The 27,869-nt window shown below is 35.5% G+C and overlaps 2 protein-coding genes across 4 annotated transcripts in view; one reads left to right on the plus strand and one right to left on the minus strand.

Moving 5' to 3' along the window:
- Window positions 1-27,869, minus strand: part of PSMD1 (proteasome (prosome, macropain) 26S subunit, non-ATPase, 1) — an 80,643-nt gene that overhangs the window by 25,464 nt on the left and 27,310 nt on the right. The window contains exon 18 of the mRNA XM_010837099.1: window positions 1,968-2,082. Coding sequence (XP_010835401.1) covers window positions 1,968-2,082 — 115 coding nt within the window. The remainder of the gene's footprint in view (window positions 1-1,967; window positions 2,083-27,869) is intronic.
- On the plus strand, window positions 11,355-27,587 carry HTR2B (5-hydroxytryptamine (serotonin) receptor 2B, G protein-coupled). Of its 3 annotated transcripts, none has more exons than XM_010836973.1 (4): window positions 11,355-12,012; window positions 12,913-13,618; window positions 21,833-22,033; window positions 26,126-27,587. In XM_010836973.1, the coding sequence occupies exons 2-4, from the start codon at window positions 13,096-13,098 to the stop codon at window positions 27,016-27,018; spliced, it is 1,617 nt and encodes a 538-aa protein (XP_010835275.1). In that variant the 5' UTR covers window positions 11,355-12,012; window positions 12,913-13,095; the 3' UTR covers window positions 27,019-27,587. The 3 variants fall into 3 exon arrangements, with proteins under 3 accessions (XP_010835275.1, XP_010835276.1, XP_010835274.1); XM_010836974.1 differs by having other exon boundaries at window positions 13,287-13,618; XM_010836972.1 differs by lacking the exon at window positions 11,355-12,012 and having other exon boundaries at window positions 12,564-13,618.

A 27,869-nucleotide genomic window follows, 5' to 3' on the forward strand; every position in this document is an offset into this window, starting at 1 on the left:
ATTGTTAATATTGTTTATGAAGTAGTCATGATAAAAATTTAACAAAATTTCCAACTTATGAGTTAGAAGACACTAACTTGGCCTTTAGAGTATGTGATATAACCTCAAAGACATATTTTAGAATAAACAGAGTGTTTCAGGTTTTTCAGAAAGAAAATTAAAGTGCCAAACTTCAGACAGATATTCATAAGTAGATCATATAAACTATCTAGAAATAAAGCAGACTTGTTTAGTAAAAGTAATGAAAAATGTTCATTGAATTAACTTGTCAGATGCTGTGTCTCAAAGAACATTTGCTCCTAGATACCATATTAAGTTCAGAATAATCTGGAAAGAAAAAAAATCTAATTTACATTTAACTTATGAAGTCTGACATAAATGTCTACTAAAGACCCAAGGGAGAAAATACTTTGCAAAACATTCAACTATATTTTTCCTTTATTTATAGAACAGATGTGTCTGGAAAAAAATGAAGGCCAATTTCTATAAACTGTATTTTTACACACAATGACTTTTCTAATAAAACTGAAGATACATTCTCATGTAAGAAATTCTCCTCCAAAAAAATGAAAACATTTAAAAAAACAAAACTGTGAGGGCAGAAACCATGTCCAACTTGCTCCTCATCATATCCTTAAAATGATCTTCCCTCTATCATTCAATTGACAAATGTTTACTGAAACTCTACTATGTGTCAGGTCTGACTTTAGGTTTTAGCAGTGAATATTTGGTTCTCAGGGACCCTACATTTCAGTGGAGAGGAGACAGACAATAAATAAATAGGTCAAAATAAAAAGTAAAAAAAAAAAGACAAAGAAACCACTAGAGCTTTGTATATCCCAGCATTTGTTCATTGTATTTGACCAAGAACTCTTTTGCTCAATTAAGTCATAAAAATATGTCAGGTGATGCTAAGTGCTCTGAAGAAAAATAAAGCAGGGTAAGGAGACAGAATGGGAATACTGGAAGGGCATGTCTCTCTATAAATTTTTATATAATTCTTACCACACAGTGAAAATGCCTATTTTAATTTCTAGCTTCAATAATGTTTTATGTGACTAGGAAAAATTATTTGTATCCAATACTAACCCTCCTTATTAGAGAAAAAGTCAAGCAAGTTAAAATCTAATTTCTGGAATCAATCAATAAACCAAAAATTATGCTTTACTTTAGTTTGGATAAGAAATGATTTCTAAAACATGGCTCCATTCTGATGTAAAGACTCTGGGGATATAACCATTTTCTTGTTCTCTCTTTCACACACAGACACACGCTTGTACGCTATTAAAAGAAAAAGTACACCTTTTGAGGAACTAGGCAAGATGTGTTCATGTGTGCTATGAAAGGCAAAATGTGATGATTATGTCATTGCTGTTGATTACGAATACCTGTTATTAAAACACTGGTGCATTTCTTTATGAATCTCATGAAAAACCGTTTTCGAATCATCAATGTGCCTAGCCCAGCTCTTTCTGTCACTTTTGAGGGCTTAACAAATACCATGTTACCTATTACGTTCTTGAGGAAAAAAACAGACAAACAGCAGTTAGGTATAAGGTTAAAACACACACACGAAAAATCAAACTGAATTGACCATGGTGGTCTCAAGAAGAACTTTGATTTCCACAATACTAATTATGCAAATTAAATATGTGAAATAACAATGTAAAATGGCCAGAGTAGTTCTTCAAAGAGAAAAATATTTTTTTTTCTTTTTAAAGAAATCAACGCTTTTCAAAAAATTCAACAGCATTGTTTCTACTACAGCCACCCATATAATGTGGTTTGTTCTTAAACCGCTTTCAGCAATCCAGCACAGTAAAGTGGGGAAGTTCGGGAAAGCTTAGCTTGCGAGGCAAGTACAGATTATAGCACACTTGTATTTTTACAGCTGTTACATAAACTTTTCTGCTAGGAAAAACAGTCTGGCGCCAGGAAAGAGCTGCCTGCCTGGCTTTGGGCTTTACCTTGTTTCCTGTACCAGCACAGCAGATGCCCAGGGCCATGGCAGCTCCATAACGCACGTGAGGATTGTAACTCTCTGACAACAATGAAACAACGCTAGGGCACTGTTCAGGGGTCCTGATGAGAAACAGAGACATATTTTAAATCAAGATGGAACAACTTTAATCAATTTTGTGAAAGTTATGGGAAACAAGAGAGTTATATTCAACACAGAAGTTGCCGAATTAAAAATCTCCAACAGAATTCTAATATTGATATTAGAAATCTATCATCAACGTTCAAAGACTGTAAGCAAAGACAGGAAAGTATCAGGTGATCCCTCGACCACAGCTCTGCATCCCAGCATCTGTCATTCCTTGTCTCCTCCAGGGTGGGAAACAGTCATGGGTGGAGGGGGTGGGGGCAAACGCCGCTCTGCATCCTCTCATTACTCCTGCTTACTCTGGGTCTTGCTTCAGAAGACAAATGTCACATACAGAGACTCCAACATGATTCCAAATGATTTAAATCTTCCAGTTATTACTCTGATGGAATATTACATTGGTAAATAGGAGTCAGTATGAAAAGAATTGATTTTTGTTTTTTGCCTTCAGCAATTATTTTTGTGTTGATAAGAAAAGAGAAGTTGTTCTTTTCTTATCTTCTTCATATTTGCAGCAAATAGAGAAAAGAGGACAACCCTGACAAATGAAGTATCTGATCTCCTCTCTGAAAGACTATCCTGTTAGGATGGTTACTTGTGAGGGGCAACCTGATGCGTATAATAACTGGAAGAGAGTGTAAGGGGGATTCTGAAAGGCTGGTGCTGATGTTGAACTAGGTCTGGTTACACAGGCTGTTCAGCTGTGAAAATTCACCAAGCTGTAGGCTAATTATGCGCTCGTTTTTAGATGTATATTATACTTCAATAAAAACTTAAAAAAGATACTATTCATATATTACATTTCAATAGAAAGTTAAAAAAAGTATCTTGTTGTGAATGAAAGCAGTTATTACATACAGACCAATTCAAACCTATAATTCTATGCTGAAACTGTCCTCTAGCCTCAAACCCCAATGAATGGTAAATTCAAATTTCCAATGAAGTAGAGCCAAATTTATGAAAACTGTCTATAAAGGTGAATTTGTGGGGAGAGGCAAGACAGGGAGAGAGGATTAAGAGTACAAACTACCATGTATAAAGTAAATAAGCTATGAAGATACATTCTACAACACAGGGGATATAGCCAATATATTATGGTAACTATATATGGAACACAGTCTTTTAAAATTGTGAATCAGTATGTTGTACACCTAAGACTTATACAATATTATACATCAACCATACCTCAAAAAGGTGGGGTGGGGGGGAAGAACTTTGATGAAAGGGAAGGTTGGATTATTTACTAACTTTATTATTTTAAAAAAAAAGTAATTCATACCCAAAAGTTCACTCAAAACAATGTAAAAACCAGCTGGATATCAAACCCAGGAAACTGATTATACCTAGGATTCTGACATCCAGATCTCTTCACTGACTTTTCAGAGAGTTGGTGGTACAGAGAACACTCCGCCCACTTTGCCCCTTAGCTGCAGCAAGGACAGGACAGTCCAGGGAAAAGTGACTCACAAAGACTTTATCTGAAATGTATCAAAATCTTATTTTATGACTCTCCCCTTGTTAAAAGTATTATGCTTTAAAAAAAAGTATTAACTATTTCATGAGGTTTAGAAAAAAATTTGCCTGTGAACACAAACACAGACCTTTGTTTGGGAGCTTAATAAGAGAGCTTTACTTAGTTTATTACCATAATGACTGAGACAGGCTGTGAGGGCTAGAAACTCAAAAAAGCACATAAAAAAATCCTTATATGTCTCTCAGTCTAATAATAATTATTCCAACTCTGACACATTCTTCAGAAAATTTGTTAAGACAAGGAACGACAAACTCATTAATAAATTAGCTTAGACATTCAACTTCTTCAAGAGCAAAATAAAATAATGCAAGAGTGCTAAGTCGCTTCAGTCGTGTCTGACTCTATGCAACCCTATGGACTGTAGCCTGCCAAGTTCCTCTGTCCATGGGATTCTCCAGGCAAGCATATTGGAGTGGGTTGCCATTTCCTTCTCCAGGGGATCTTCTTGACCCAGAGACTGAACCTGTGCCTCTTATGCCTCCTGCACTGGCAGGCGGATACTTTACCACTAGCACCACCTGGGAAGCCCCCAAATCATAATATTCTAGGTTTACTTTAATTTTTCGATAGGCAGCTCTCAAAGTACAAATGAATTTTTCCAAGCAATGATCGCAATGCAAACATTCACTGAAAGCAAAACTTCCTTATGTTAATCTTTATCCAAACACATACATACATGCTATTATTATTGTTTAGTTGCTAAGTCATGTCCAACTCTTGTGACCCCATTGACTGTAGCCCGCCAGGCTCCTCTGTTCATGGGATTTCCCAGGCAAGAACATTAGAGGGGGTTGCCATTTCCTTCTCCAGGGGATCTTCTAGACCCAGGGATGGAACCTGTGTCTCCTGCATTGGCAGGAGGATTCTCTCCACACAGCCATCAGGGAACCCCACACACACATGCTGGTAAATATACAATTTTTAAAACTAAGCTAATAAATGAATAAATGACAAAATGATATCAATATAGTCAATATTTTGCAACATGTAATGAAATTAATGGATATCAGCATCATTATCAGACTGCTAACATCATGAAAAGAAAAACAACTAGACCTTATGCCTTATGCACACTGCCAGCCTCTCCTTAAATTTAAAAAAAAAAAAAGAGAGAGAGAGAGAAAAGAAGAAATGAGTGAAAAACTGACTCTGAATTAGACCAAGTCTTTACATGTATCAATTTATAGGAAATACAGAAGAGCAAAAAACATGTTATATTACACAGAGATGCAATGAGGGTGGGGAGGGCTAGGCAAGATATGGAGGAAGAACCTGAAAATTAGTAGAAAATACACTAACTCTTTAATAACAGTTCATAAGACTTTCATTCAGTTGTTTTAGCTAATTCTGACATTCCTTGAATGTTAGTTTTTCTATGTAAACATTTATCTCTTAAGATAACATCATCAAATAATTTCTGTATCTTGTTTTAATGCCTTTGGATCAGTATAATTAAGTATTTAAATGACTAATCCCTAATCAGAAATAAAAGTTCATCTGTCTCCATGAACATTTCCTGCTCTATTTTTTGGCTAGTTTATAAAAGTTTAGAAAGTGAATATGAGATTTAGAGATTAAAAGAGGGGTGATAGTATACACTTTGAATTTTGTTTTCATCTCAATATAAAAAATATATAAAATATTATCAGAAAAATAACTGAAAAAGAAAACAGTTTCATCTCCAAAAGACAGTGTCCCTTGAGATTCTGGATCCTAAGCTACTGCTATTTGCAGTTTTTAAATTAGTTTTTACTGCAGTTTTTTACCATCAATTTAGTATTTAAAGAATTATCCATCTACTACATGTAAAGTACCATAAGGAAAACAAACCACACAGACCCTGCCTCAAACCTTATGATTTTAGTCCTATCTTTAATATTTCTTTTTTATCATCTTAGTGTATTTTGAAAAACTAAAAATTATTATAGTTTTAGATAAGCTTGTGGTATGTTTCCAAACAGATTAATTGCTTTCAGGTGATGCCAAAATGGAATGAAATCTTCTCAAAGAGGTGAGAAGAAAGTAGATTCATAAGATTTATATAAAGAAATTGCTACTTCACTATAAGAAGTGAAAGTGAAAGTCACTCAGTTGTGTCCGACTCTTTGCGACCCCATGGACTATACAGTCCATGGAATTCTCCAGGCCAGAATACTGGAGTGGGTAGCCTTTCCCTTCTCCAGGGGATCTTCCCAACCCAGGAATCAAACCCAGGTCTCCCACATTGGAGGCAGATTTTTTATCAGCTGAGCCACAAGGGAAGCCCAACAATACTGGAGTGGGTAGCCTATCCCTTCTCCATGGGATCTTCCCAACCCAGGAATCAAACCAGGGTCTCCTGCACTGCAGGCAGATTCTTTACCAACTGAGCTATCAGGGAAGCCCGTGATAAGCAACAAAGCTCTTAAAAATCTCAGAGTGCATTTCTGAACCTAGAGTAACATTCAAAAAGTTACAGCATTATCAGCATGTTTCCGAGCCCTGCCCTTTAAATGAGTAAACTAAGAAATGAAAAATTCACTAGAGGGGGCTCAACAGCAGAACAGGCAGAGATAATATCATCTTTCTTAGGTTAATTGAGAATTGAAGTTAGGTTGGCTGAGACAATCCAATCTGAGGAGTAGAAAAAGAAAAGAATGAAGAAATGCGAACACAGCCTAAGAGACCTGTGGGCATCACAAAACATACAAACATATGCATAATAGGAGTCCCAATGGGAGAAGAAAAAGAGAAGGCTGAAAGAATACTTAAAGAAATAACGGACAGAAACATCCCAAATTTTGATGAAAGACTAGAAACTTAACAAACTCCAAGCAGGATAAACTCAGAGAATGGTACACAAAAAAGACAAAGACTACACTCTAGTAGGAGACAGACAATAATAAGTGATAAAGTAAGTAAAAAGCTGAAGCTCTATGAATAACAAAAAAACTAAATCATGGTAAAGGGCCTTGGAAGAGCCAAGAGAATGGGGCATTTTGCACCATTCATTGGTGCAGTCAGGGCACCTTCAGTGATGAAGTGACATTTAAGCTAAGACAAGAAGGCAGTGAAGAAGTGAGCCAAGTAGCTACCCAGAGGAAGCTACAGGTAGTGGAAACAGCTCATGCAAGTGCCCTGTGGCAGAATGACACCCAGCATGTTCGAGGAGGGGCAAAGACACCAACAGTTTGACGGTAGTGAAGAGGGAAGAGCAGATGAAAAGAGGGGCAGGTTATAGGAAACTGGCTTTTACTATGAGTGAAATGAAGGGCTATCAGGATTCTAAGCGAAGGAATGATATGATCTGACTTGTTTAAAAACAGTCATTTTGGCTGCTCTACTGAGACAAGAGGTAAAGGTAGAAAAAAGGCCAATTAAGAGGCTACCTCAGAAATCTGGTTAAGACATAATAACCAGATATAATAAGATATAATAACCAGTGACTTGGAAAAGGTTGTAGTCATGAACATAGAGGGGAAAAGTTTGAAATTTGTCACCTGATGTGAAGAGCCAACTCATTAGAAAAGACTCTGATGCGAGGGCAGTAGGAGAAGGAGACAACAGAGGACGAGATGGTTGGATGGCATCAATGACTCAATGGACATAAGTTTGAGCAAGCTCAGGGAGATGGTGAAGGACAGGGAAGCCTGGCATGCTGCAGTCCATGGGGTCGCAAAGAGTTGGACACAACTAAGCAACTGAACAACAAAGAGTTATTTTAGTAGAGTGCCGGGGGTAAAAATCTGATTGCAAGGTTACAGACTAGGTAGGTAGTAAGAAGGAAAGTGGAGTAAAAGTCGCTCAGTTGTGTCCAACTCTTTGCGACTCCATGGACTATACAGTCCATGGAATTCTCCAGGCCAGAATCCTGGAGTGAGTAGCCTTTCCCTTCTCCAGGGGATCTTCCCAACCCAGGAATCAAACCAGGTTCTCCTGCATTGCAGGCAGATTCTTTACCAACTGAGCTATCAGGTAAGCCCAGTAAGAAGGAAAAAGGATAGGCAATTATCTAAAGTCAAATGATGAAGGAAAGAGACTGAAGGGATAAAGAAAGGTTTTATTTTTCATTAAGTGGTAAACCTGAGCACGTCTGCAAGAAAGAAGTTAAAGCTGAGAAAATGAATATTTAAGGCATGGATTCTATGTGTGAAAAAGATACTTTATTTAGCAAGATTGCAAATAATATCATAAAGAGTTGGGATTAAGAACTTAGGTAGAAGTTAGTTATGGAAAAGAGGGATGACAACATGATCCCAAAGAATAGGATGGATGGAAAGACATTTTAAGAAGTTGAAAGCTGACTGAGCTTTCAGATTGGTTTAAGCCTTTCATGAAAATAAGCGGTAAATTCAGTCATCAGGGGAATATGAGCACAAAGAGTCTAAGGAGAACAGACTAAGTCTAAAACAGCTACTCTTACTAAAGTTCAGTTATTTCACTGATCTCATCAAAAAAGAATGAATAAGAAAGGAATTAAAAAAAAAATGTCAAGATGTTTTTGGGCTGCAGTGCAGGCCCTGTTGAAGCGAGCTAGTCTTACCTCTACCATACCTATATTGTAAGTGAGTGAGTGGAGTCGCTCAGTCGTGTCTTTGCGACCCCATGGACTGCAGCCCACCAGGCTCCTCCGTCCGTGGGATTCTCCAGGCAAGAGCACTGGAGTGGGGTGCCACTGCCTTCACTATCAGTATACTGTTTCCACCCTTTTTGCCCCCCACCTCCCTCCTCTTCTTTCAACCTGGCTTCCTGTCCTCCCTTTGAAATCTTTGAAGACCTGAGAGATTTTCATTTACTCTGTTAGTACTTGGATCTGAAGTTATGTGTCTCTACAGGAGGTTTTCTGAGAGACTGTAATCTTGTATTTAAGGGAGTGTCTGATTAGGAGAATCAGATTGGAGCATCTGATTAGAGAAGGAAATGGCAACCCACTCCAGTATTTTTGCCTGGAAAATTCCATGGACAAAGGAGCTTGGCGGGCTATACAATCCATGGGGTCGCAAAGAGTTGGACACAACTGAGCGACTATCACTCACTCACTCACACTGTTTGCATCCGCCATAGATTATAAATTCTATATAAAGGCAAAACATGCTTATTCTGTTCTTCACTGTATCTCCACAAGCAAATGGAACTCAACAACTGCTTTACACATGAATGAATATGTAATGAACACAATCCACATATTGTCAAAGATTCATTAAGGTGTTAAGTGTTTGAAAGGTATCATGACTGAGAGGTATAGACTATCCAACTAGCCAACCATCTTGGCTGATATTTAAATTGCCTTCCTAGACCTATAAAAGATACTACATTGCCCCTTTAAGTAGAAGACAGATTCTGTTCAACAAAACAAAAGGCATCAGGGATAAAATTCAGTATTTTAGGAAAAAAGGCACCAATTAGGTGTTTTGGTTATAGTCAGATTAGAGTTTGAAACTGACCTTTAAGCTACTTAAGTAAGAATTTATCTGGAGTTCTTGATAAATTAATTTAAGTTAATTAAATAAACTTATCTAGTTCTCTAAATAACATATTCTACACAAAGTTTCCAGATATTTGAAATCTCAAAAAAATGCATTTCACTTATTCCAGTCACCCAGAACAGAGCTGAATAAAGATGATTTAAGCTCTCAGCTGGTAAAGACTCTGCCTGCAATGCAGGAGACCCCGGTTCAATTCCTGGGTTGAGAAGATCCACTTCCTGGAAAAGGGATAGGCTACCCACTCTAGTATTCTTGGGCTTCTCTGGTGGCTCAGATGGTAAAGAATCTACCTGCAACAAGGAAGACTTGGGTTTGACCCCTAGGTTGGGAAGATGCCCTGGAGAAGGGAAAGGCTACCCACTTCAGTATTCTGGCCTGGAGAATTCCATGGACAGAGGAGCCTGGCAGGCTACAGTCCATGGGGTCGCAAATAGTTGGACACGACTGAGCGACTTTCACTTTCATTTGAAGATTTATTAAATATGTGATAGCCATCACTATATCAATTACCATACCACACAAGAGTTGTGGAGGGCTGAGTTATGAGAGCTACAAGTCTCTATTTTGAACAGAACTACATGCCTGTTCTTTGTAATTCTTGTTTTTTCAGTTGGCCCTATTCGCTATTACCAAAGAGCCATCCACCTTTTAATCTGTTACTCTATTTTGGAGAAGAGACGGAAATGTGTTTGTTAAAACTGTCTCAAGAGTGAATTTATCACTGAATATTCTTTTGTACTGCTTAGATTTACTACCATGGGCAAATGGTTTTTTTCATTAAAGACAGGGGAAAGACAAGTTTTTGTGTGTGTTTAGTGTAAAAAAGATTTGAAGTGACTTACAGACAGTCTTCTACCTAATGTGCATGAGGTTTTAGAGCACAGATTTAGTTATTTGTCAATTAGATTCATCTACTCTTTTATTTAGTATTATTATTTTGCTTTCTCTCTGATTGTCAGCTATGCTTCTAATAACTCAAAGTTGTTGTTAACTACAACAATAAGTAGTTGTTCTAACTTCTTATGGTCCCTAGCCATTAAGCTAATTAAAAATACAAATATAAAATAAAAACATTCTAGGAACCAATTTTAACTATTTTTAGTTAAGGTTTAAAAAAAGAAATGAGTCAATGTGGGTAGAAGGGTTAGTACTGACACAGAATTATATAATAATAATGGTCGGTATTTTTATAACATACTCAATGAATATTTTAAAAAACTTATCTGTAAACACAAATTGATGAAGGTTTACTTCATACACGTCTTTTCATTAAATATAATGGTGCTATTTCCAATCTGACATTACTTGTTTTGCAGATACCTACCTGCCTGCATGAGCACAGAAGCCAAACTGTGGTTCAGAATAAAGCACTATTATAAGGTATTTCCATATTCCTGAAAAGAAATTCTGGCACATTAAAATTTATTTGATTGTTCTTGAGGATTATTTTGTCTTCACCCAAAATTATTAGTAAATATTTTTTTCTAAAATATTGAAGTTTGAGTTAAAAAAAGCAGCAAATATTGAATAAAATCTGAAGTGCTCAGTAGAACTGAACAAAATATTTTCTGGTAACTTTCACACAAGCTAAGGAACATAAATTTGAAATGGCATAAATGCTATTGTCAACAGAGAAGTAATTAAATAACTTAAAAATATGAGTGATGTATGATGATCTTTTATCTATTTCTGTGTAGCATGTGGGATCTTTAGTTCCCCAACCAGGGATTGAACCTGCACTGGAAGCGTGGACTCTTAACCACTGGACCAATAGGCAAGTCCCCTATTACATAATCTTTTAAAGGGAAGCTTTGAAAATGCCGAAGTTCTAATACAAAGCTAGTCTTTTAGTTTAAGGATGCTTAGATAGCACAGCTGTTAAGACTTCTACACTAATTTTCTAAAATAAGGCAGAAATATATTTTCATTACCTATCATACACTTTTCCCAATATATCCATAGGGGGGGAAAAAAACCCCAAAAAACTGCCAATGAATCAACTGCCAAATCCAGAGGTCATCTTTTCAAAAATAAGCAATGAAAAAGTCTCTTCTAAAACTTATATGGTGCTGGTGCTAAGTCGCTTCAGTCGTGTCCAACTCTGTGCGACCCCATAGACGGCAGCCCACCAGGCTCCCCCGTCCCTGGGATTCTCCAGGCAAGAACACTGGAGTGGGTTTGCCGTGTCCTTCTCCAATGCATGAAAGTGAAAGTGAAGTCACTCAGTCGTGTCCGACTCTTTGTGACCCCATGGACTGCAGCCTACCAGGCTCCTCCATCCATGGGATTTTCCAGGCAAGAGTGCTGGAGAGGGGTATACGCATGTACAATTCAAACCTTCCTGTGTTCTTCTATATAAGGTTGTAATCAGAGCAAATTAATTATGTTCCACAACAAAGGCATGAAAGCTACATAAGACACATGTTTCACTGGTAGAAATTAAAACTCTGGAAATCACTTTAAGGCTCACTGGGCAGAATCTCCACAGAATTAAAGCTCCAGTATCTCTAGACTGTATCTTATTTTTTCTCAATTAGGAAAAACAGCCTAGGGTTAATTGAAAACGAAACTATCTTAAGCTATAATGACAGAGTTTATCATAGTCCCCCAAATTAAAGACAGCTCTTAAGAATATAACTTGAATAAGGATCATGAATTGGTTCAACATATTTAACTGGTGATTTTATGAATTATAATAAATGCTGCTACTCTCTAAAAACGAGTGTATCGAAGATGAAACAACCTCCTTGGCACGCTTACAGCTACACAACACATTTGTATGATTTGAAGCACCAGTGCTGGAGGCTCAGAATAAGTCAACGGGAGGAGGACTCCCACCACAGCAGCAAGCAGGTCTCCTGAGTAGATCATATGACACGCTTAGGAGAGTAACCCGCAAATAAGAGGTAAGTACCCAATAGATAAATATAGAGTTAATCTAAAGGCTTTTCCTTTTCTTTCTTACAAAACTCTACCATAATTTTTTATTTCTACTCAGTGCTTTAAAAACCAAAATGAAAAATTTACAAATGTTAAAGGGAAGATTTTAATGTGGGATTTGTAAGGCTTTATGAAAAAATGATTTAATCTTCCTCCTAGCCTCCCCTCCTTGCCTCAGAAACTGGGAAGGTTAAGAAAAAAAGAAATTACTACTTAAAAAAATAACTGGTTCAAACTTGGCATAAAGTGATAAATTTGGAAAATATCTGTACAGAAACATGCTTTCTTTGAAAGATGAAACAAGTAAAAACAGTTATTTGGATCCTAGGAATACTTTCTCCTCTTCTTTCAAACTATAAAGGAGTTCTAGAAACCCCAGTTTTTTAGAATGAGTTATAAAAATGTTTTATAAAAATGGCATTTATATGAGTATTAAAATAAACTTGATCCGACCAAATCTAATTACAAATAAGGATTCCTATGCTGGTAAATCATGGTGGGGCGGGGGGGTGGGGGTGGGGGCTTGGAGTGTTTCTAGGTAGAAGGCCAGTGTGTATGAAAAGTTCTGTTTGGTGTTTGGATGTTTCTAATCTTCTGTACATATTCTAAAGTAAAGGTAAAATGACAATCAAGGGTCAGGAAGCACCTAGGTTTTCATTATACCACTGAAAAAAATTAATGTATCTCCCACTTCACTAATTGGAACATATCAGGCATATATATGATTTTAGAACTGGTTGTATTGTCACAAATGCACAAGAGACCTATGGAGAAGGGAGGGGCCACTAATAAATTCAACTGCTTTTTTAAACTGGGTTTTATTAAGAAATAAAGAAAATAATGCAATTGATATATTTTATATCTAGGGAGAACTCTTTGGCATTCAAATTCAAACTCGATTCTGCCACAACAAGAAAAAAAAAGGGAGAGAGAGAAACCAAAAAATAGCCTTTTTTCCCCACAGCTATCAGTTTCTTTCACTAAGCCTTCCGAAACCTGAGCCTCTGCAGAACACTAACCACTCGGGCCTCACCTACAGACATGGACAGATGTACTTACACTTTCATTTTATAGAACTTGAAATTCTCTTTTTAAGGAAGGAGTCAACTTTGGCCTTGAGTGTTTGGCATGGGTACAAAGCCTTAAAAAAGCAGATGACCAGCTTAGCTACTGACCATGCTGATCAGTGTCTGGAATCAGATCAAATCAAAGAAAAACAGCGAATGGCTTTCTCTTTTAGAATATTCGAGCAACGCACAAGTCCTGGGCATGTTTTGCTGAGCTCATTTGACCACTTAATCTCTTCTAACTGGTCTGGATTACAGACAGAATCAATAACAGAGAAAATGAAACAGACTGGTGAGGAACAGGGAAATAAACCGCGATGGGCAGCTCTTCTGATACTCATGGTGATAATACCCACAATTGGTGGCAACATCCTTGTTATTCTGGCTGTTTCACTGGAGAAAAAGTTGCAGTATGCTACCAATTATTTCCTAATGTCCCTGGCAGTGGCCGACTTGCTGGTTGGATTGTTTGTGATGCCGATTGCCCTCTTAACAATAATGTTTGGTAAGTATTTCACTTTGTTCTTGCCATCAAACCACAGAACTATGATATACTATTAGAGAAATGGATACTCATTCAGGGTTTAAATATGAATTTGGACTATTTAAAGATACAGGGAGTAAAGAGTCCCTCATTTTTCATCATTTTCTATGGTTGATAATCAGTTTTAAAGAGCAAAAAATAATTTCTTAAACAATTCTATTCCCTCTCAGTCACCTAAAACAATCATTAAGAAGTCATCCAAGTTAGCAATATTCATATATTCTGAATGTATTACCTAAAACTTATTGTGAAGAACAGACGACTCTATACTTTATCCCATTACTAGTACTTTTTTTTCTTGATAAAGCAATAGCTAGAACACTATTGTGACAGTTAATGTGCTGGGTTAATTATTAATAATGAGATCTCTGAATCACTAAATCCTGAAAGAAATCTCTAAACTCAAATTTCAATTGGAATTGTTCTGAAAAGTCTTGCTATAGCTCTTTATAGTTTGTGTACTTAAACTGAAGTGTTACACATGTGTTGTGTTAACAAAAAATTATGTTTAGTTGCTAAGGAATGGTCTGGCTCAGAAAATCCCAAGAGATGATCCATCTGTTTAATTTTTATAATTTCTGACCATTCATGTCCTTGATGTATGTTAGAGGAATAAGACCTCTAAGTTATTAAAATAAATGACCAAATCTGAGTTATTACAAGAATTTAAAACATAATTAGAACTAAAATTTTAGTCTGTCATAATAAAACAGAAAACGATATTAAAATGATGCAAGTAGTTTATGATTCATGCATAACATCTCTAGTTATATAATTTGGGTAAATACAATTCTGATGATGAATTATGAAGGCTCTCAAGAATCAGCATTAAAAGGGTATATAACTTATTTAATGCTTGACATAAATTGATAGTCCATTCATTAATTGCTGAAGAAGATGATTATTTACAGCAAATAGAGCTTTTTAGAGTTGCTTATATGGTGAAGATAAAAATATTTCAGGTTATAGAAGTAAAATTTATTAACTAGAATTAGATTGCATGTTTGATTGTATTCAGGTTAAATGTTACATTTTTATAAGTAATTATAGAAAGGTATCTAATATTAATACTTGATCCCTCAAATACAATTACATGGTGACAGGCTAAAACTTTCCATTCTTAGCTAGGTGTTAAATTCTTTGGTGGGACAAATAGTAATGTCTTTTCTGCTTTAAAAGACTCTCTCTTCATTAGTATTCTCTATCTATCCCCTCTCTGGTAAGTTTGTAAAAATCCAGTGCAACACACAACCAGGGAAATGATTGAGAAATCTACTCTATAGGTCAGCCTAAACAATCTTAATTCTGAATAAAGTTTAAAAGAAGTAAATGAGGATTATATAGGAACATTTATGCATATTTGGTAAAGATTGTACAGACACCAATTCAAATTCTTATCTCCATGTGCACAACAGTTTAATGTGTGAAGTTACTCTTCAAACTGTGCTATTAGGCATACGGAAAATGTTAAAATGCTCATCCCAACTACAAAACAAAATTTAATTGACATGTTACATTGAATAAATGAGATTGAAATGTATTTTAACTTTAAAATCCATGAGTTTATAAGTATCAATTATCTATTAGTATTTGCAAAACACTGTTGTAGACACTTAACCAACAGTTAGACAGTTAAGGAATCTTAAAAGGCAAAGTTTCATGACATTAAAGTAAGCCGATAAACAAAATACAAGAGCAGGTAACAGTGATAATCCCATGTATTTCACAGGAAAACAGCAGGCATACAGCAGCTGAAAACTAAGTTTATATTTAAATATTTGGGGCCCAAGATATTCTTAGCTATAAGAGCAAAAAATCCAACATATTTTAACATACAATATGTAGAACATCTTCCTATCTATGTTCAAAAAATTATTATGTATACACACTTTTAACTTCATTTTGTTCTTTCAAATGTAAATTTTTAATTACAAAATAAACTTTCATAGCCCAAAACATTTCTGCTATCAGTAACTAAGCTGCATAGAAAGGTTAGTAGATTTTTAAAAACAAGCTAAACTGAGAACCACTATTTATTACTGCATTAATTCATTATTGAAAACATTCTACTTCTATGAGAAAACGCATGTTGCCCTCTTAAAAGCTTCAAAAGGATGCATTCATAAACTTGGAACTGCGTATATTATAAACGGGGACCTGAGTTCAAATACTGTGAGTTTTTACATAATCTTTCATGTGTTAACTAAATCAATGCATTTATAAGAATTTCTGTAACTTTAAAATGCAGGGGTAGATTTTGTGCATTTTTCTTTCATTATAGGAAAAATCTTCAGAATTTCTGAAGTCTGTACAAACAAAAGTATCCCTGGTTATTGAAATTAAAAAAAATTAACTACCACTATTAGTGATAAGAGTTATTTCAGTTATCTTAGGGAAATTTAAAGAAAGTAACACTGAAACTTTATATTCTAACAAAATTAAATTAAAAAAAAAAGGACAGCACTGACAATTTTAAAGTGGCTTTTACACTGAGTAACATTTTATCGAAGCAATAATTTGCATATTTGATTATACAGTATTTGAATTTCTATTTTACCAAGATTATGATGACTGATATAACATGGTTTTTCAAATAAATTGTACTACATTAACTTTTCTGTCACTTCTTCCTCCTTGGGAGCATTGGACTTAACCTTTACTTTCTAGTTTTTTCACTGTCTTGTCTATAATTCTTAAAAACTATGATCATGAATTAGTAGTGTTGAAGAAGAATTGAAGATGCTTAGGTTAGACATATTTGAGTAGAACGCAAAGGAAAAAAGAGTATCATATGCCAGTATAAAAAAGACAGGTTATTTACAGTTTAAGAATGTCTCTGAACTTTCCCTTCTCCCATTAAACAAATTATTTAAAATGTAAAGGGACACATTTGGTCATCCATTGGTCATTACTGGCTTCTTTATAACAAATTTAAAACAATGTTTCATGATCTGTAAGTTGAAACAGTATCTGTGGTGCAGCTGAAAGTGGGCATATAAAATGGCTGAAATATGGGGGTTCATTTGAAGCAAGATACCATATGCTTTGAATCCTGGTTCTCTTGTATTGGCTTAGGCAAGTCACTTAACAACATATCAGAGCTCAAGCACCCCGTGTGTAAAATGGCTATGCTGAATCTTCCACTGCCACTATCCTGTGAAATTGTCAAGTAGGTCCCAGCACATATTATACACTAATAATTGGCAAGTATTTGTACAACATGCAAAAGGTTTATATACTTAAATACAATATTTAGTTTAGATATGAGTTTGACCAGAGATGAAATAAATGTATAGCAGTAAAAGAGAAAAAAATCAGTTATTCATTTATACAGTGAAAAAACAAGGGAGCAAAGCAATTAAAGGCACTTCTTTCTGAAAAATGGAAATTTTAAAAAACCAATGTAAAATTTTCACAAGTATTAAATCACTCGAAACATTTATAACACTATATTAGACATTTAACCTTATGATCCTTCATATGCTCAAATACAGTGAAAAAACAACAATAACAAAAACAAAGAAGCTTTGTAATAAAAATTTAAGCACTGATCTAGCTGTCTTTTCCAGAAGATAAATATAGAAACAAGAATTTCTGAGATTTAAAAAAAAAAAAACATACTTGAAAACTATGTCCTTTCTGGACATTAGGGCAATTTAGGACTTGTCCTGCTCCAGTATCTTCAAGAACTACATACCTCAATGAACAGAGTCCCCTTGGAATGGCTTTAAAAATAGTCTTTAAATCTTCAAGAGGGAAATCTTTTATGTCCCAGATTCAGAGATTAATGTCAATTACTTTCCAAACTAACAGCATAACTCAGCTTTTCAAACTAAAAACTTGCCCCAAGGATAAGCAAGTTTCAGATGAAAATTAGTCTATGTCATCAAGAAGCCAAGTTTGTGGTTTAAAAATTCAGGTTTCTATACCAGTTAAAAAGAAAGCCAAACAAACAACTCACCCAAAAGAAAACAAAACAAAAAAGGCATGGCAATGCACACAGGTTATTTATGCTTCTTAGCCATATTTGATATAAATAGTTAAAATTCAACTTTAGTAAAAGCATACTTTCATGACAAATTTAGTTAAGAGTTGAACAGTTAAATATATCCTCATGCCCTTTTTCTGAAGTAGAGTTTTCATTTTAATTGGATGCATTTTGCTACCGCAGGCAAGAAGACAAACACTGATTTTATACTGATGATACAGCTCATTGTTTATAAGTGGGAGGGTTTTAATGGCTGGATTAGTTGGCTAGTTTCTGCCAAATAATAAGAGTAATAAGAACTAACATTTATTGGGTGCTTTCTGTATGCCAGACGTTGTTCTAAACACTTTACACGCATCACTGTATTTAATCCTCAAAGCAGCTCTATAAAATGGTATTATTGTCATCCTCATTTTACAAGGGAAGATATAGGAATAAATAAATGATATTATCTGAACCTAGGAGAACTAATTCTAGAATTCACACTCTTAACCTCTTTTACTCTGCTTTCTCAAATGAAATGAGAAATTGTATCAACCAAAACTGTTGTATTTGGCAAGCAGGCAACATTTTATCTTAAATAACTTGATCTTAACAGGAGGACCACAGAATTTTATCTAGAGACAAGGCAGAACCCAATATTGTTTTAAGTTATATTTCATACTAAATGATACATACTATATAATTTAAATGTTTTTTCTTCTGTAATAGTTTTTATTAAAAAAATAGAGCCTCAGGAATTAATTTAGTTTAAGTATCTGATAACTTATTTCCCTTAGATTCTTAGATACACTTTTCTGTTTATGTAAATCTTAACTTCCATTTGAAATAATACATTACATTCTTATGGAAATAAGTTAGACATAATACATTGCAACAAATAAATGAAATTATAAATCTTTAAAACCTTTCCAGTTACTCTGAGTAGTAACAAACTTTTCTGACCTCAAGCCTGTCAAATTCATACTAACTGAGAAAACAATTTTAGAATGAAAATATCTGGACTAGGAAAAGTCCTTTTATAAACTGAGAATGTCTAGAGCTGTTTTTAACTTGCATAAATTATTATATTACATGAATTCTTAGGCAATTATTTTGGCTTTGTATAAAAGATTCCTATAATATAATCCAATCATCTGTTACTTTTGTTAGTTTCATAAAAACAGCCTACTCACTAATATCTCATGAAACCTGGAATCATAAAGGTTAAACAAAAAGATCTATCACTCTTAATCCTAAATCTCAGTCTCTTTCTTTCTTAAAGAAAATTCTCTATCACGCTTCAACATTTCTACTGTTATTGATTAAGAAAGCACTGACTAAAGCAAAATATTCTAATGATCTGCATTAATTTTAGTAACCCCTTTCTGCTCCAAAATTGTAGAGTTTATAAATTCTTTTTGCTGGAAAACAAAGCTAACAAGGCTTCTAGGCTTAGCTAAAATCAAGACTAAAGAGCGTTCCCTCTTAGTTCACAATCAGAAGTATGTAGGTCAAACAGTTCAATTCCAGAGATATGTACTTTTAATATGAGAGTTCTATTGTGGCCTGCTGCTCGCGGCTACTAGATTTCTGACCACAATTTTCCAGACGAGAACTGAAAAGAATACAATCCAAAATTAGAATAGCTAAATAGGCAAGTGTAAATTATTAGCAACCCATTTAAAAGATGATAGAGAGCAGGCATTTTACAAGAGGAAGCCTAAGACATAAGACCTTAATTAACTGCCTTTTAAAATCTTTAACTATGATTAGAATCTCTGGCTGTAGTTCTAGATTTAAGTATTTTTCTGTTTGCTGCTCAGTTCTAAACCTGAACTTCAGGAGAGTTTAAAATGCAGCCTCACTTTTAAATAGTTTCCACTGCAAAACTCAGTCATAGATGATTCTTTTCACTCTATTTAGGCCATTAATTTCCTTAAGCTCAGGTCAAAGAATACACTGCTGCCTTTGACTGTTCAAGGTCCTTTCCTGCTAATTAAAAAGAAAACTGAACACCACAGCTAAGAGGGAGAAAATCTAACTGATTAGATTCTTCCTAAACACAAGTATCTCTGCCATATTTTATTTCTTTTGTTTATTTTGAGCAGTCTCCCATTAAGTTTTTTATGTGGAATTCTGAGTGCCTATCCTATGCCAGCAAACTCAACAACCAACCTTTTCAAGAAAGCAGGGCTTCTCAAACACTAATCTGCATACAAATCACCTAAGGTTATTTCCTTCACCTGCAGTCTGATTCAGCAGGTAGGGAGCCTGCAGTTCTAAAAAGTTCCCAGGTGATGTTGATACTTGCAGGTCTGAAGAGCGTATTTTGAGTAGCAAGGTCCTAAAGAACACTTTCAATTAACATTTACATTTTAGTAAATTTTGATAAATAAATGCTCCCCCTCACATTTAAAGACTTAATTATACCTGATTTTACCCATCTGCAAAATCAGGATATAATCTCTAAGGTCCCTTCCAGCTCATCAGTGACTAAATTTTATTATCTCCATCCCTTATCCCCACCCCAATTCAATGAAGTAGGAAAAGCCTGATTAAAGTAATTTACTTAAAAGTATGAATTACTCCCTCCATCTGACGCTTTAAAGCCTTTTTAAAGAATCTGCTGAAGATGCAACCAAGTACAAAGGAATCATTTATTCTTTTTCAATAAAAAAAAACTCAATACTGATTTAAAATATATTTTAATATTCCTGTTGGGAATGCCACATACCAACTGCGGAAGCAGAAGGCACCAATGGGAGTATTTGTCAACTTTGCTAGCTTTTTTGGTGAAATATCCAAGTATTTTTCACTGAGATCCTACTTGATTCTTAAAAAAAAAAAAAAGAAATTCAAGTCTATCTAAAACATCTTTCCCTAAATTATAGTCTTTATTTTGGTGGGGTGGGGCTGGGGTGGGGTCTAACCTCTCTCCACCCCTAAGACTTCCTGAATTTAAACAGTTTACAACTAAAGGGTCTCTTGGTGCTCTGAAATCCTGAGGTAATCTTCGTTCCCCCTCCAATTACCTCAATTATTTTATACCTGTCAAAGGCAGATACACTTGCAAAAACCAAGAAAAGTAGTTTACATTTCGTCAGTGGACATACAACAATTAAACCATAAAAAGGGTTTAGATAATCTCATATGTATGGCATTTATTCTACACAGAAGCAATGTGCCTTTATAGAAAGTTCTAAAATTTATGTGTTTATAAAATGGATTCAAACTGAAATACTCTAGGGAAAATGCTATAATAAATTTTAGTTGTTTTAAAACTGCAAAAAAATATAGTAGTGAGTATATATGTACAATGTATAGTCTATCAAATTCATATATGTATGGATACTCTTCTAAGTAAGTTTATTGGAAAACTACATAGAATATTCAATAGCATATCCTAAACCTGAAATTTTTAAAAAAATTTAATATTCTAAAGTGTTTAAGACTGTATGAGGTATAGGTATGAGGTATAAATGCTTTTTAAATACTTTGTTAAATTAATCACCATGCCTAATAATGAGATGTTCTTTTTAAACCAAAAATCTGTATTATATCTCAAGTGCTTAGAGTGAAGGATGGACTTTTGGAAGGGTAACAATCCACTTTTCTCTGGAATAACCTAAAGCCATTCCTACTGCAAACTTTATTTCAGAACTCCTTCTGTCAAAAGGAAAACTCAAGTCATTCCACTAAGTTATTTCACCAAACTAGAGTTTGCTATAAACAAGGCTCATGCTGCTCCTGCTAGTTAATGCTAGAAATGAGCCCAAATCCCAAGCCTGAGACTCCCATGCTAATATTATTTTTGCCACATTACACTGCTTCCTCTATCTGGCAAAAGGTGGTGTTGTTGTTTTTAAATAGTAGCTTAAAAATAAATTTTATCAGAATAGCAAAATTAAGCTGTAACACTATATACATTTCTAAAAAATTACAAAAGAAATAGACAAAGAGTAAAGGTCAAAATCATGCTAAAAATGCTAAACTGATTTAGAAAGAGTTGTAATTACTATACAAAACAAAATCTATTTAAAAGGTGCCATCTACAGAAATGTATATATTGTCAACTTTATTATCTGAAGTTTTCTTGGAAGTTAAGTTGTAAAATTTCAGATGAATATTGAAAAAGGTTAAAAAATATTTATCAGTTAAAAAAGAAACTGCAGGAGAATATGTTTTTGTTTTTTCCTTTCTTTCAGAGGCTATGTGGCCCCTCCCACTTGTTCTATGCCCTGCCTGGTTATTTCTTGATGTTCTTTTTTCTACTGCATCCATTCTGCATCTCTGCGCCATTTCAGTGGATCGTTACATAGCCATCAAAAAGCCAATCCAGGCCAATCAATATAACTCACGAGCTACAGCATTCATCAAGATTATCGTGGTGTGGTTAATTTCAATAGGTATGTGGGGAATGCCAGGGTGTGGGGTGGGGTATACATGCCTTTGATTCCTTTTGGCTAGGAGATTATCAGGCCTGGTAGACAGTGATACATCAAAACAAACTCCTCATAACATTACACTCATCATATAGCTTCTAAACCATTGTATCACAAAAAAGGTGAAAAAGCAGAAAAGTTCATGGCTTGTTGTTGACATGCAGGAAGACTAAATCTGAAAAGGTTTTCATATTTGTCAACCAATCATTAAGGCCTAGGTAGCATACAGAATCTTGAAATGTTATTAAAGTAACACCAAAAAATGCCATGCATCTTAAATAACACCTAAGAAAATAAATAGGAAATGAGAAAAAAGAATCAAAACATTTTATGTCGATATCAAAGTTCATATAGTCACCTTGGAAATTAATATGTATATAGACTAGACACATCAGTGTCTGTTTAAGTGTTTTGAACATGTGTATAAATTTTTTTTTGGCTATACTGCATGGCATGTGAGATCTTAGATCGCCAACCAAGGGATTGAACCTGTACTCCTTGCAGTGGAAGTGTGGGGTCTTAACCACTGGACCACCAAGGAAGTCCTTGAATGTGTTTAATTAGAAATGTTAAGAGAGATATAAATGATATTCAGAAATAATTTCTGGAAGAAATTATATTTCTTAACTGTTTTATGCCCCTGTGCCCATCTTTAATACTCAAAGATAGCTGCTATATTAGAGTATCTGAGAATGAAGTAAAGCATAAATGGTAACTCAAATCTTTTATAAGCTAATATCACAAACACAAACAGATTCACAACAGTTACAATGATCATTAACAGATTGACCAGTATGTTCACTTCTCCCAGTAAGGAAAATTCAAAGAGGAAAAAAATCAAGAGAGACTTGAAATAATCGAGAGACTTGAAATGCTAGAAAGAAATCAAGTAAAGATGTGATTTCTTTCTCTAATGAGAAAAAAAAAGACACTGGGGATTAGGGGAAAAAAGAAAGCAAGACATTGAAAATGACCTACATATTCTTGGAATACAGATACCAAGACCAACTCTCTTTTGAAAACTTTGGAGGTTAAAGTAAGGAGTGTTACTACTCTGGCTTGGGAAGAAATTAAGAGTCAAGGAGAAGTCTATTTATCTGCAAGCAGTGAGAAAAAGCTAACTTTGGGGAAAGAGGCTGATTGATAGAACAGAAGAGGCCCCTAAAAAAGAAGCTATGGAAAGGGCATTAGAGATAATGGGTGACAACTGCCAAAATTTAAAGTGGAGAGAAAGAAAACTGAAGTTCATGTCAAAAACCCTATATCTTTTTGGTAAGCTCAGGGCAAAGAGAGGAAAGGAAAGGGAAACAGTGTGTGTTGCAGTAGGGTGGAAGCGAGGGGTGGAATGGGGGACAGGGCAAAGGTGGAGGGAAAATAGGAGAAACGGCTCCTTAAGAATTAAAACATGTGAAACTGAAATATATATTCAAGCCAATATAGAGCCTGTTGGTAGAAGCTGTACCTCGATTAAGCCTGGATGACATGAATTTACATTGATAAAACTGATCAAATTTATAGAGTGCTTATATGTTAGACACTAAGAATACAAAAATAAGAAAAAGAATCTTTTCACTCAGGAAGATGGTCTCATAGTAAGTACTAAGTATACAGAAGAAAAGAATAAAAAGATGACCTCAGATTTACAGCTTACAAGGGATCTTACAAACCTATTTTTTCCTTCTATAGATGAGAAAAGAAACCTAGAGGATTTAAATAGTTGGCTTAAAGACCTATGGTTTTTAGCACAAAGGCCAAGATCAATGCCATTTTCATTTTATCACACTCTATGCTGTAGAACCAATGACAATTTAACAAATTTGTAAAAGAAAAGGCAGATAATGATGTTAGTTCAGTTTTTAAACTCTGAAAGTGCTGAAAAGAGCTCACTTTCTTCTTCTGGATTTACAGTTATCCCAGGTAACACCTGACAACAGTAAGGTTGAAAGGAGAGTAACAGGGTAAGGTATACAAAATACCAGAGAAGACAAAGGTTACTGACCAACAAGCTGGTTGAGAAGATAACATGAGCCTTGATGGGAGTTAATGGAATGTGGGAAAAAGAGAAGGATGAACTAGAGGTCAAGATAACTGTGAAAAGAAGTTCTACAGTAATGAAGAGCAGCAGGACAAGAAAGGGAAATAACCGTTCATGATTTTAGATATGGGATAATTTTAAGTGGACTTATGGATGGCTTCTTGGACTGCAAGGAGATCCAACCAGTCCATTCTGAAGGAGATCAGCCCTGGGATTTCTTTGGAAGGAATGATGCTAAGGCTGAAACTCCAGTACTTTGGCCACCTCATGCGAAGAGTTGACTCATTGGAAAAGACTCCGATGCTGGGAGGGATTGGGGGCAGGAGGAGAAGGGGACAACAGAGGATGAGATGGCTGGATGGCATCACTGACTTGATGGACATGAGTCTGAGTGAACTCCGGAAGTTGGTAATGGACAGGGAGCCCGGCGTGCTGCGATTCATGGGGTTGCAAAGAGTCGGACACGACTGAGCGACTGAACTGAACTGATGGATGGCTTCAGGAATGCAAACAAATAACTGGAGGTGAAGAGTTCAAGAAATATAACCTTAGGCATTAGAAGAGTCATCAATGGGATGAAATTATGGAAGATGATAGAATGGAACAGGGGATAGAAAACTATAGCAAAGGGCTAAACCCATTAAGGAAGACAGACAATATATCCTGGAGGTTGGTAGAGGATCCAGATGGAGAACAGTGTAAGTAGCTTACACAGGTTTTGAAAGAGATGTGCTTTTGAGGGGGTGGGGGTGTAGTGGGGAGAACAGTGTAATGGTTACTGGAAGTAATAGGACAGAAGGACCAGCGAAAGTTTTCTGCAAAGGGCAAGATAGTAAATGTTTTGGTCTTACAGATTCTGTATGATTTCTGTCAAAACTACTCAGCTCAGCAGCAGGAGAACAAAAGCAGCCACAGACCATATATTAACAATGGGTATGGCTGTGTTCCAACAAAATTTTATTTACAAAAATGGAAGACAGGCCAGATTTGGCCACTGAGCCACAGTTTGTTGACCCCTAGTGTAGAACAGAAAGTATACAGATGATCTTTCTGGTGATGTACCTGAGAAAAAGCAGACAAGGCAGCAGCCTTCATTAGAAAGGGTTTGAGGAATACATTCTTGTCAAGGTCTCCATGCTACAATAAAAAGGCGATGTAGATGACAGGAATATGTTCAGATTCAGAGAAGTGAATCCTTCTATGATACCTCAAGAATCCTAGAGATGTCTAAAGATCAATTAACTCAGACTTACTTTAAAATATCTGCTGTTTCAAAGGGAAAAGATTAGGGCCAACCCTTGTGTTCTCTTCCTAATAAGCTATTTTACTAATAAGCAAGATCATATTTAAATACCTACTTCATAACATTTAAAGTATAAGAAAATTAGCATGAAATATATTGCTTTCATTTCTAATGGAGGAAAATGCAATCCTGAAAATAAATTTCATGACCACAAACTCTTAAGTAACATTTAATAAAAAACAATGAACCCTTAGTTTTCCCTAAGAAGTCAGAAAGAAGAAGTTAAAAGACATTCACAAATATCAAAAGATAAACTGTCTGTTAAATGAAACTGTGTAAGCTCAGAGATTAAAAAATAGGTATCAACTCAGAACTAAGCTACTGCATGAATGTATTCTTAAGTCTTTTGAGCTCAATCACATGGGATATTAAGATAAAAGCAGCTTCTCTCCTATATTCCTTTCCTTAACCCGGGATAGCTCAAGAAACAAAAATAGATACTGTGAAGTGGAGAATAAATGAAGACATTCTCTATGTCATGGGTACAATATAGTTTCAGCGACGCTTTAATTATACAATTGAAACCACTAACGTGTCTCTTTAAAAACAGCAGGTTTGCCTACTTAGATTCTGTTTCTCAAATCTTCCATTGATTAAGTGCTTTGATTCTGCCTTCGGGTACCAGGAATTAACATATACTAACAGTGAAATGTCAGTAAGACAAACTTTAAAAGAATCTAATCAAAGGTCATAACTCAGTTTATCTTGTTTTCCTTAGGCATTGCCCTTCCAGTTCCTATTAAAGGGATAGAAACTGATGTGGCTAACCCAAACAACATCACCTGCGGGCTGACAAAGGATCGTTTTGGCAGTTTCATGCTCTTTGGCTCACTGGCTTCCTTCTTCACACCTCTGGCCATCATGATTGTCACCTACTTTCTCACTATCCATGCTTTACAGAAGAAAGCTTACTTGGTCAAAAACAAGCCACCTCAACGCCTAACATGGTTGACTGTGTCCACAGTTTTCCAAAGGGATGAAACACCTTGCTCATCACCAGAAAAAGTGGCAATGCTGGATGGCTTTCACAAGGACAAAACTCTGCCCAATGCAAGTGCTGACATACTTATGCGAAGAATGTCCACAGTAGGGAAAAAGTCAGTGCAGACCATTTCCAATGAACAGAGAGCCTCAAAGGTTCTCGGGATTGTATTTTTCCTCTTTTTACTTATGTGGTGCCCCTTTTTTATTACAAATGTAACTTTAGTTTTATGTGACTCATGCAACCAGACGACTCTCAACATGCTCCTGGAGATATTTGTGTGGATAGGCTATGTTTCCTCAGGAGTGAATCCTCTGGTCTACACTCTCTTCAACAAGACATTTCGGGATGCATTTGGCCGGTACCTCACCTGCAATTACCGAGCCCCCACATCAGTAAAAACCCTTGGAAAATGCTCCAGTAATATCTACTTCCAGAATCCAATGGCAGAGAATTCTATATTTTTTATGAAACATGGAATGCGAAATGGCATTAATCCTGCCATGTACCAGAGTCCAATGAGGCTCCGAGGTTCAACCGTTCAGTCTTCATCCATCATTTTACTAGATACACTTCTCCTCACCGAAAATGAAGGTGACAAAACTGAAGAGCAAATCAGTTACGTATAGTAGAAATGGCACAATTTTAATATAATGATGAGTAAGATGATGAAGAAAATATAAATATACCAGAATTATATAAAGAACTTTATATCATGTATCAAAAATCATCTCTTAATAAATTAAGAATTATGTATTAAGATTATCCAATTTTCTTTATTTGGGCAAAACTATTCTACTACTAATAAAAAATCATTTTTGTAGAGTTGAAAATTAAAACAATCCAGCACACTGGTTAAATGTTAAGATAGTCAAATGAAATAAAATTAATAAATCAATAAACTTGTGGTTTAGAAAAATACAATGTCACCATACAAAAAAACAATGCTACCATAAGAATTTATTTAGTTCCTAACTGCATGTTAAGCTATGCCAAGAATGAAATAAACAAAACAAACAAGCATTAACCTTGTCTTCAAGGCAGAACAACAGTGATATGAGGTCTAAAAATAAGAGTATCAAATAATGATCACATCTGAAGATAAGCTAAGACTGCCATTTACAGTTTGGCTTAGTTAAATGTGGGCTTCCCTGGTGCTTCCCATGGTAAACAATCTGCCTGCAATGCAGGAGACCCAGGTTCAATCCCTGGGTTGGGAGGATCCCCTGGAGGAGGGCATGGCAACCCACTCCAATATTCTTGCCTGGAGAATACCATGGACAAAGGAGCCTGGTGGGCTATAGACCACTGGGCCACAGACATGACTGAGTAACTAACACTTTCACTTTCACTTTAGTTAAATGCAGCCACAATTTTGCACTGATCAGGAAACTGTCTTGATGAAAGGGGGTCGGGAAGAGACTATCTGGATATCACACAAAAGAACTGGATCTTGGAATTACAGCTCTTTGTTAAATGG

Source organism: Bison bison, unplaced genomic scaffold (genome assembly GCF_000754665.1).
Source record: "Bison bison bison isolate TAMUID 2011002044 unplaced genomic scaffold, Bison_UMD1.0 scf7180017864068, whole genome shotgun sequence".
NCBI lineage: Eukaryota > Metazoa > Chordata > Mammalia > Artiodactyla > Bovidae > Bison > Bison bison.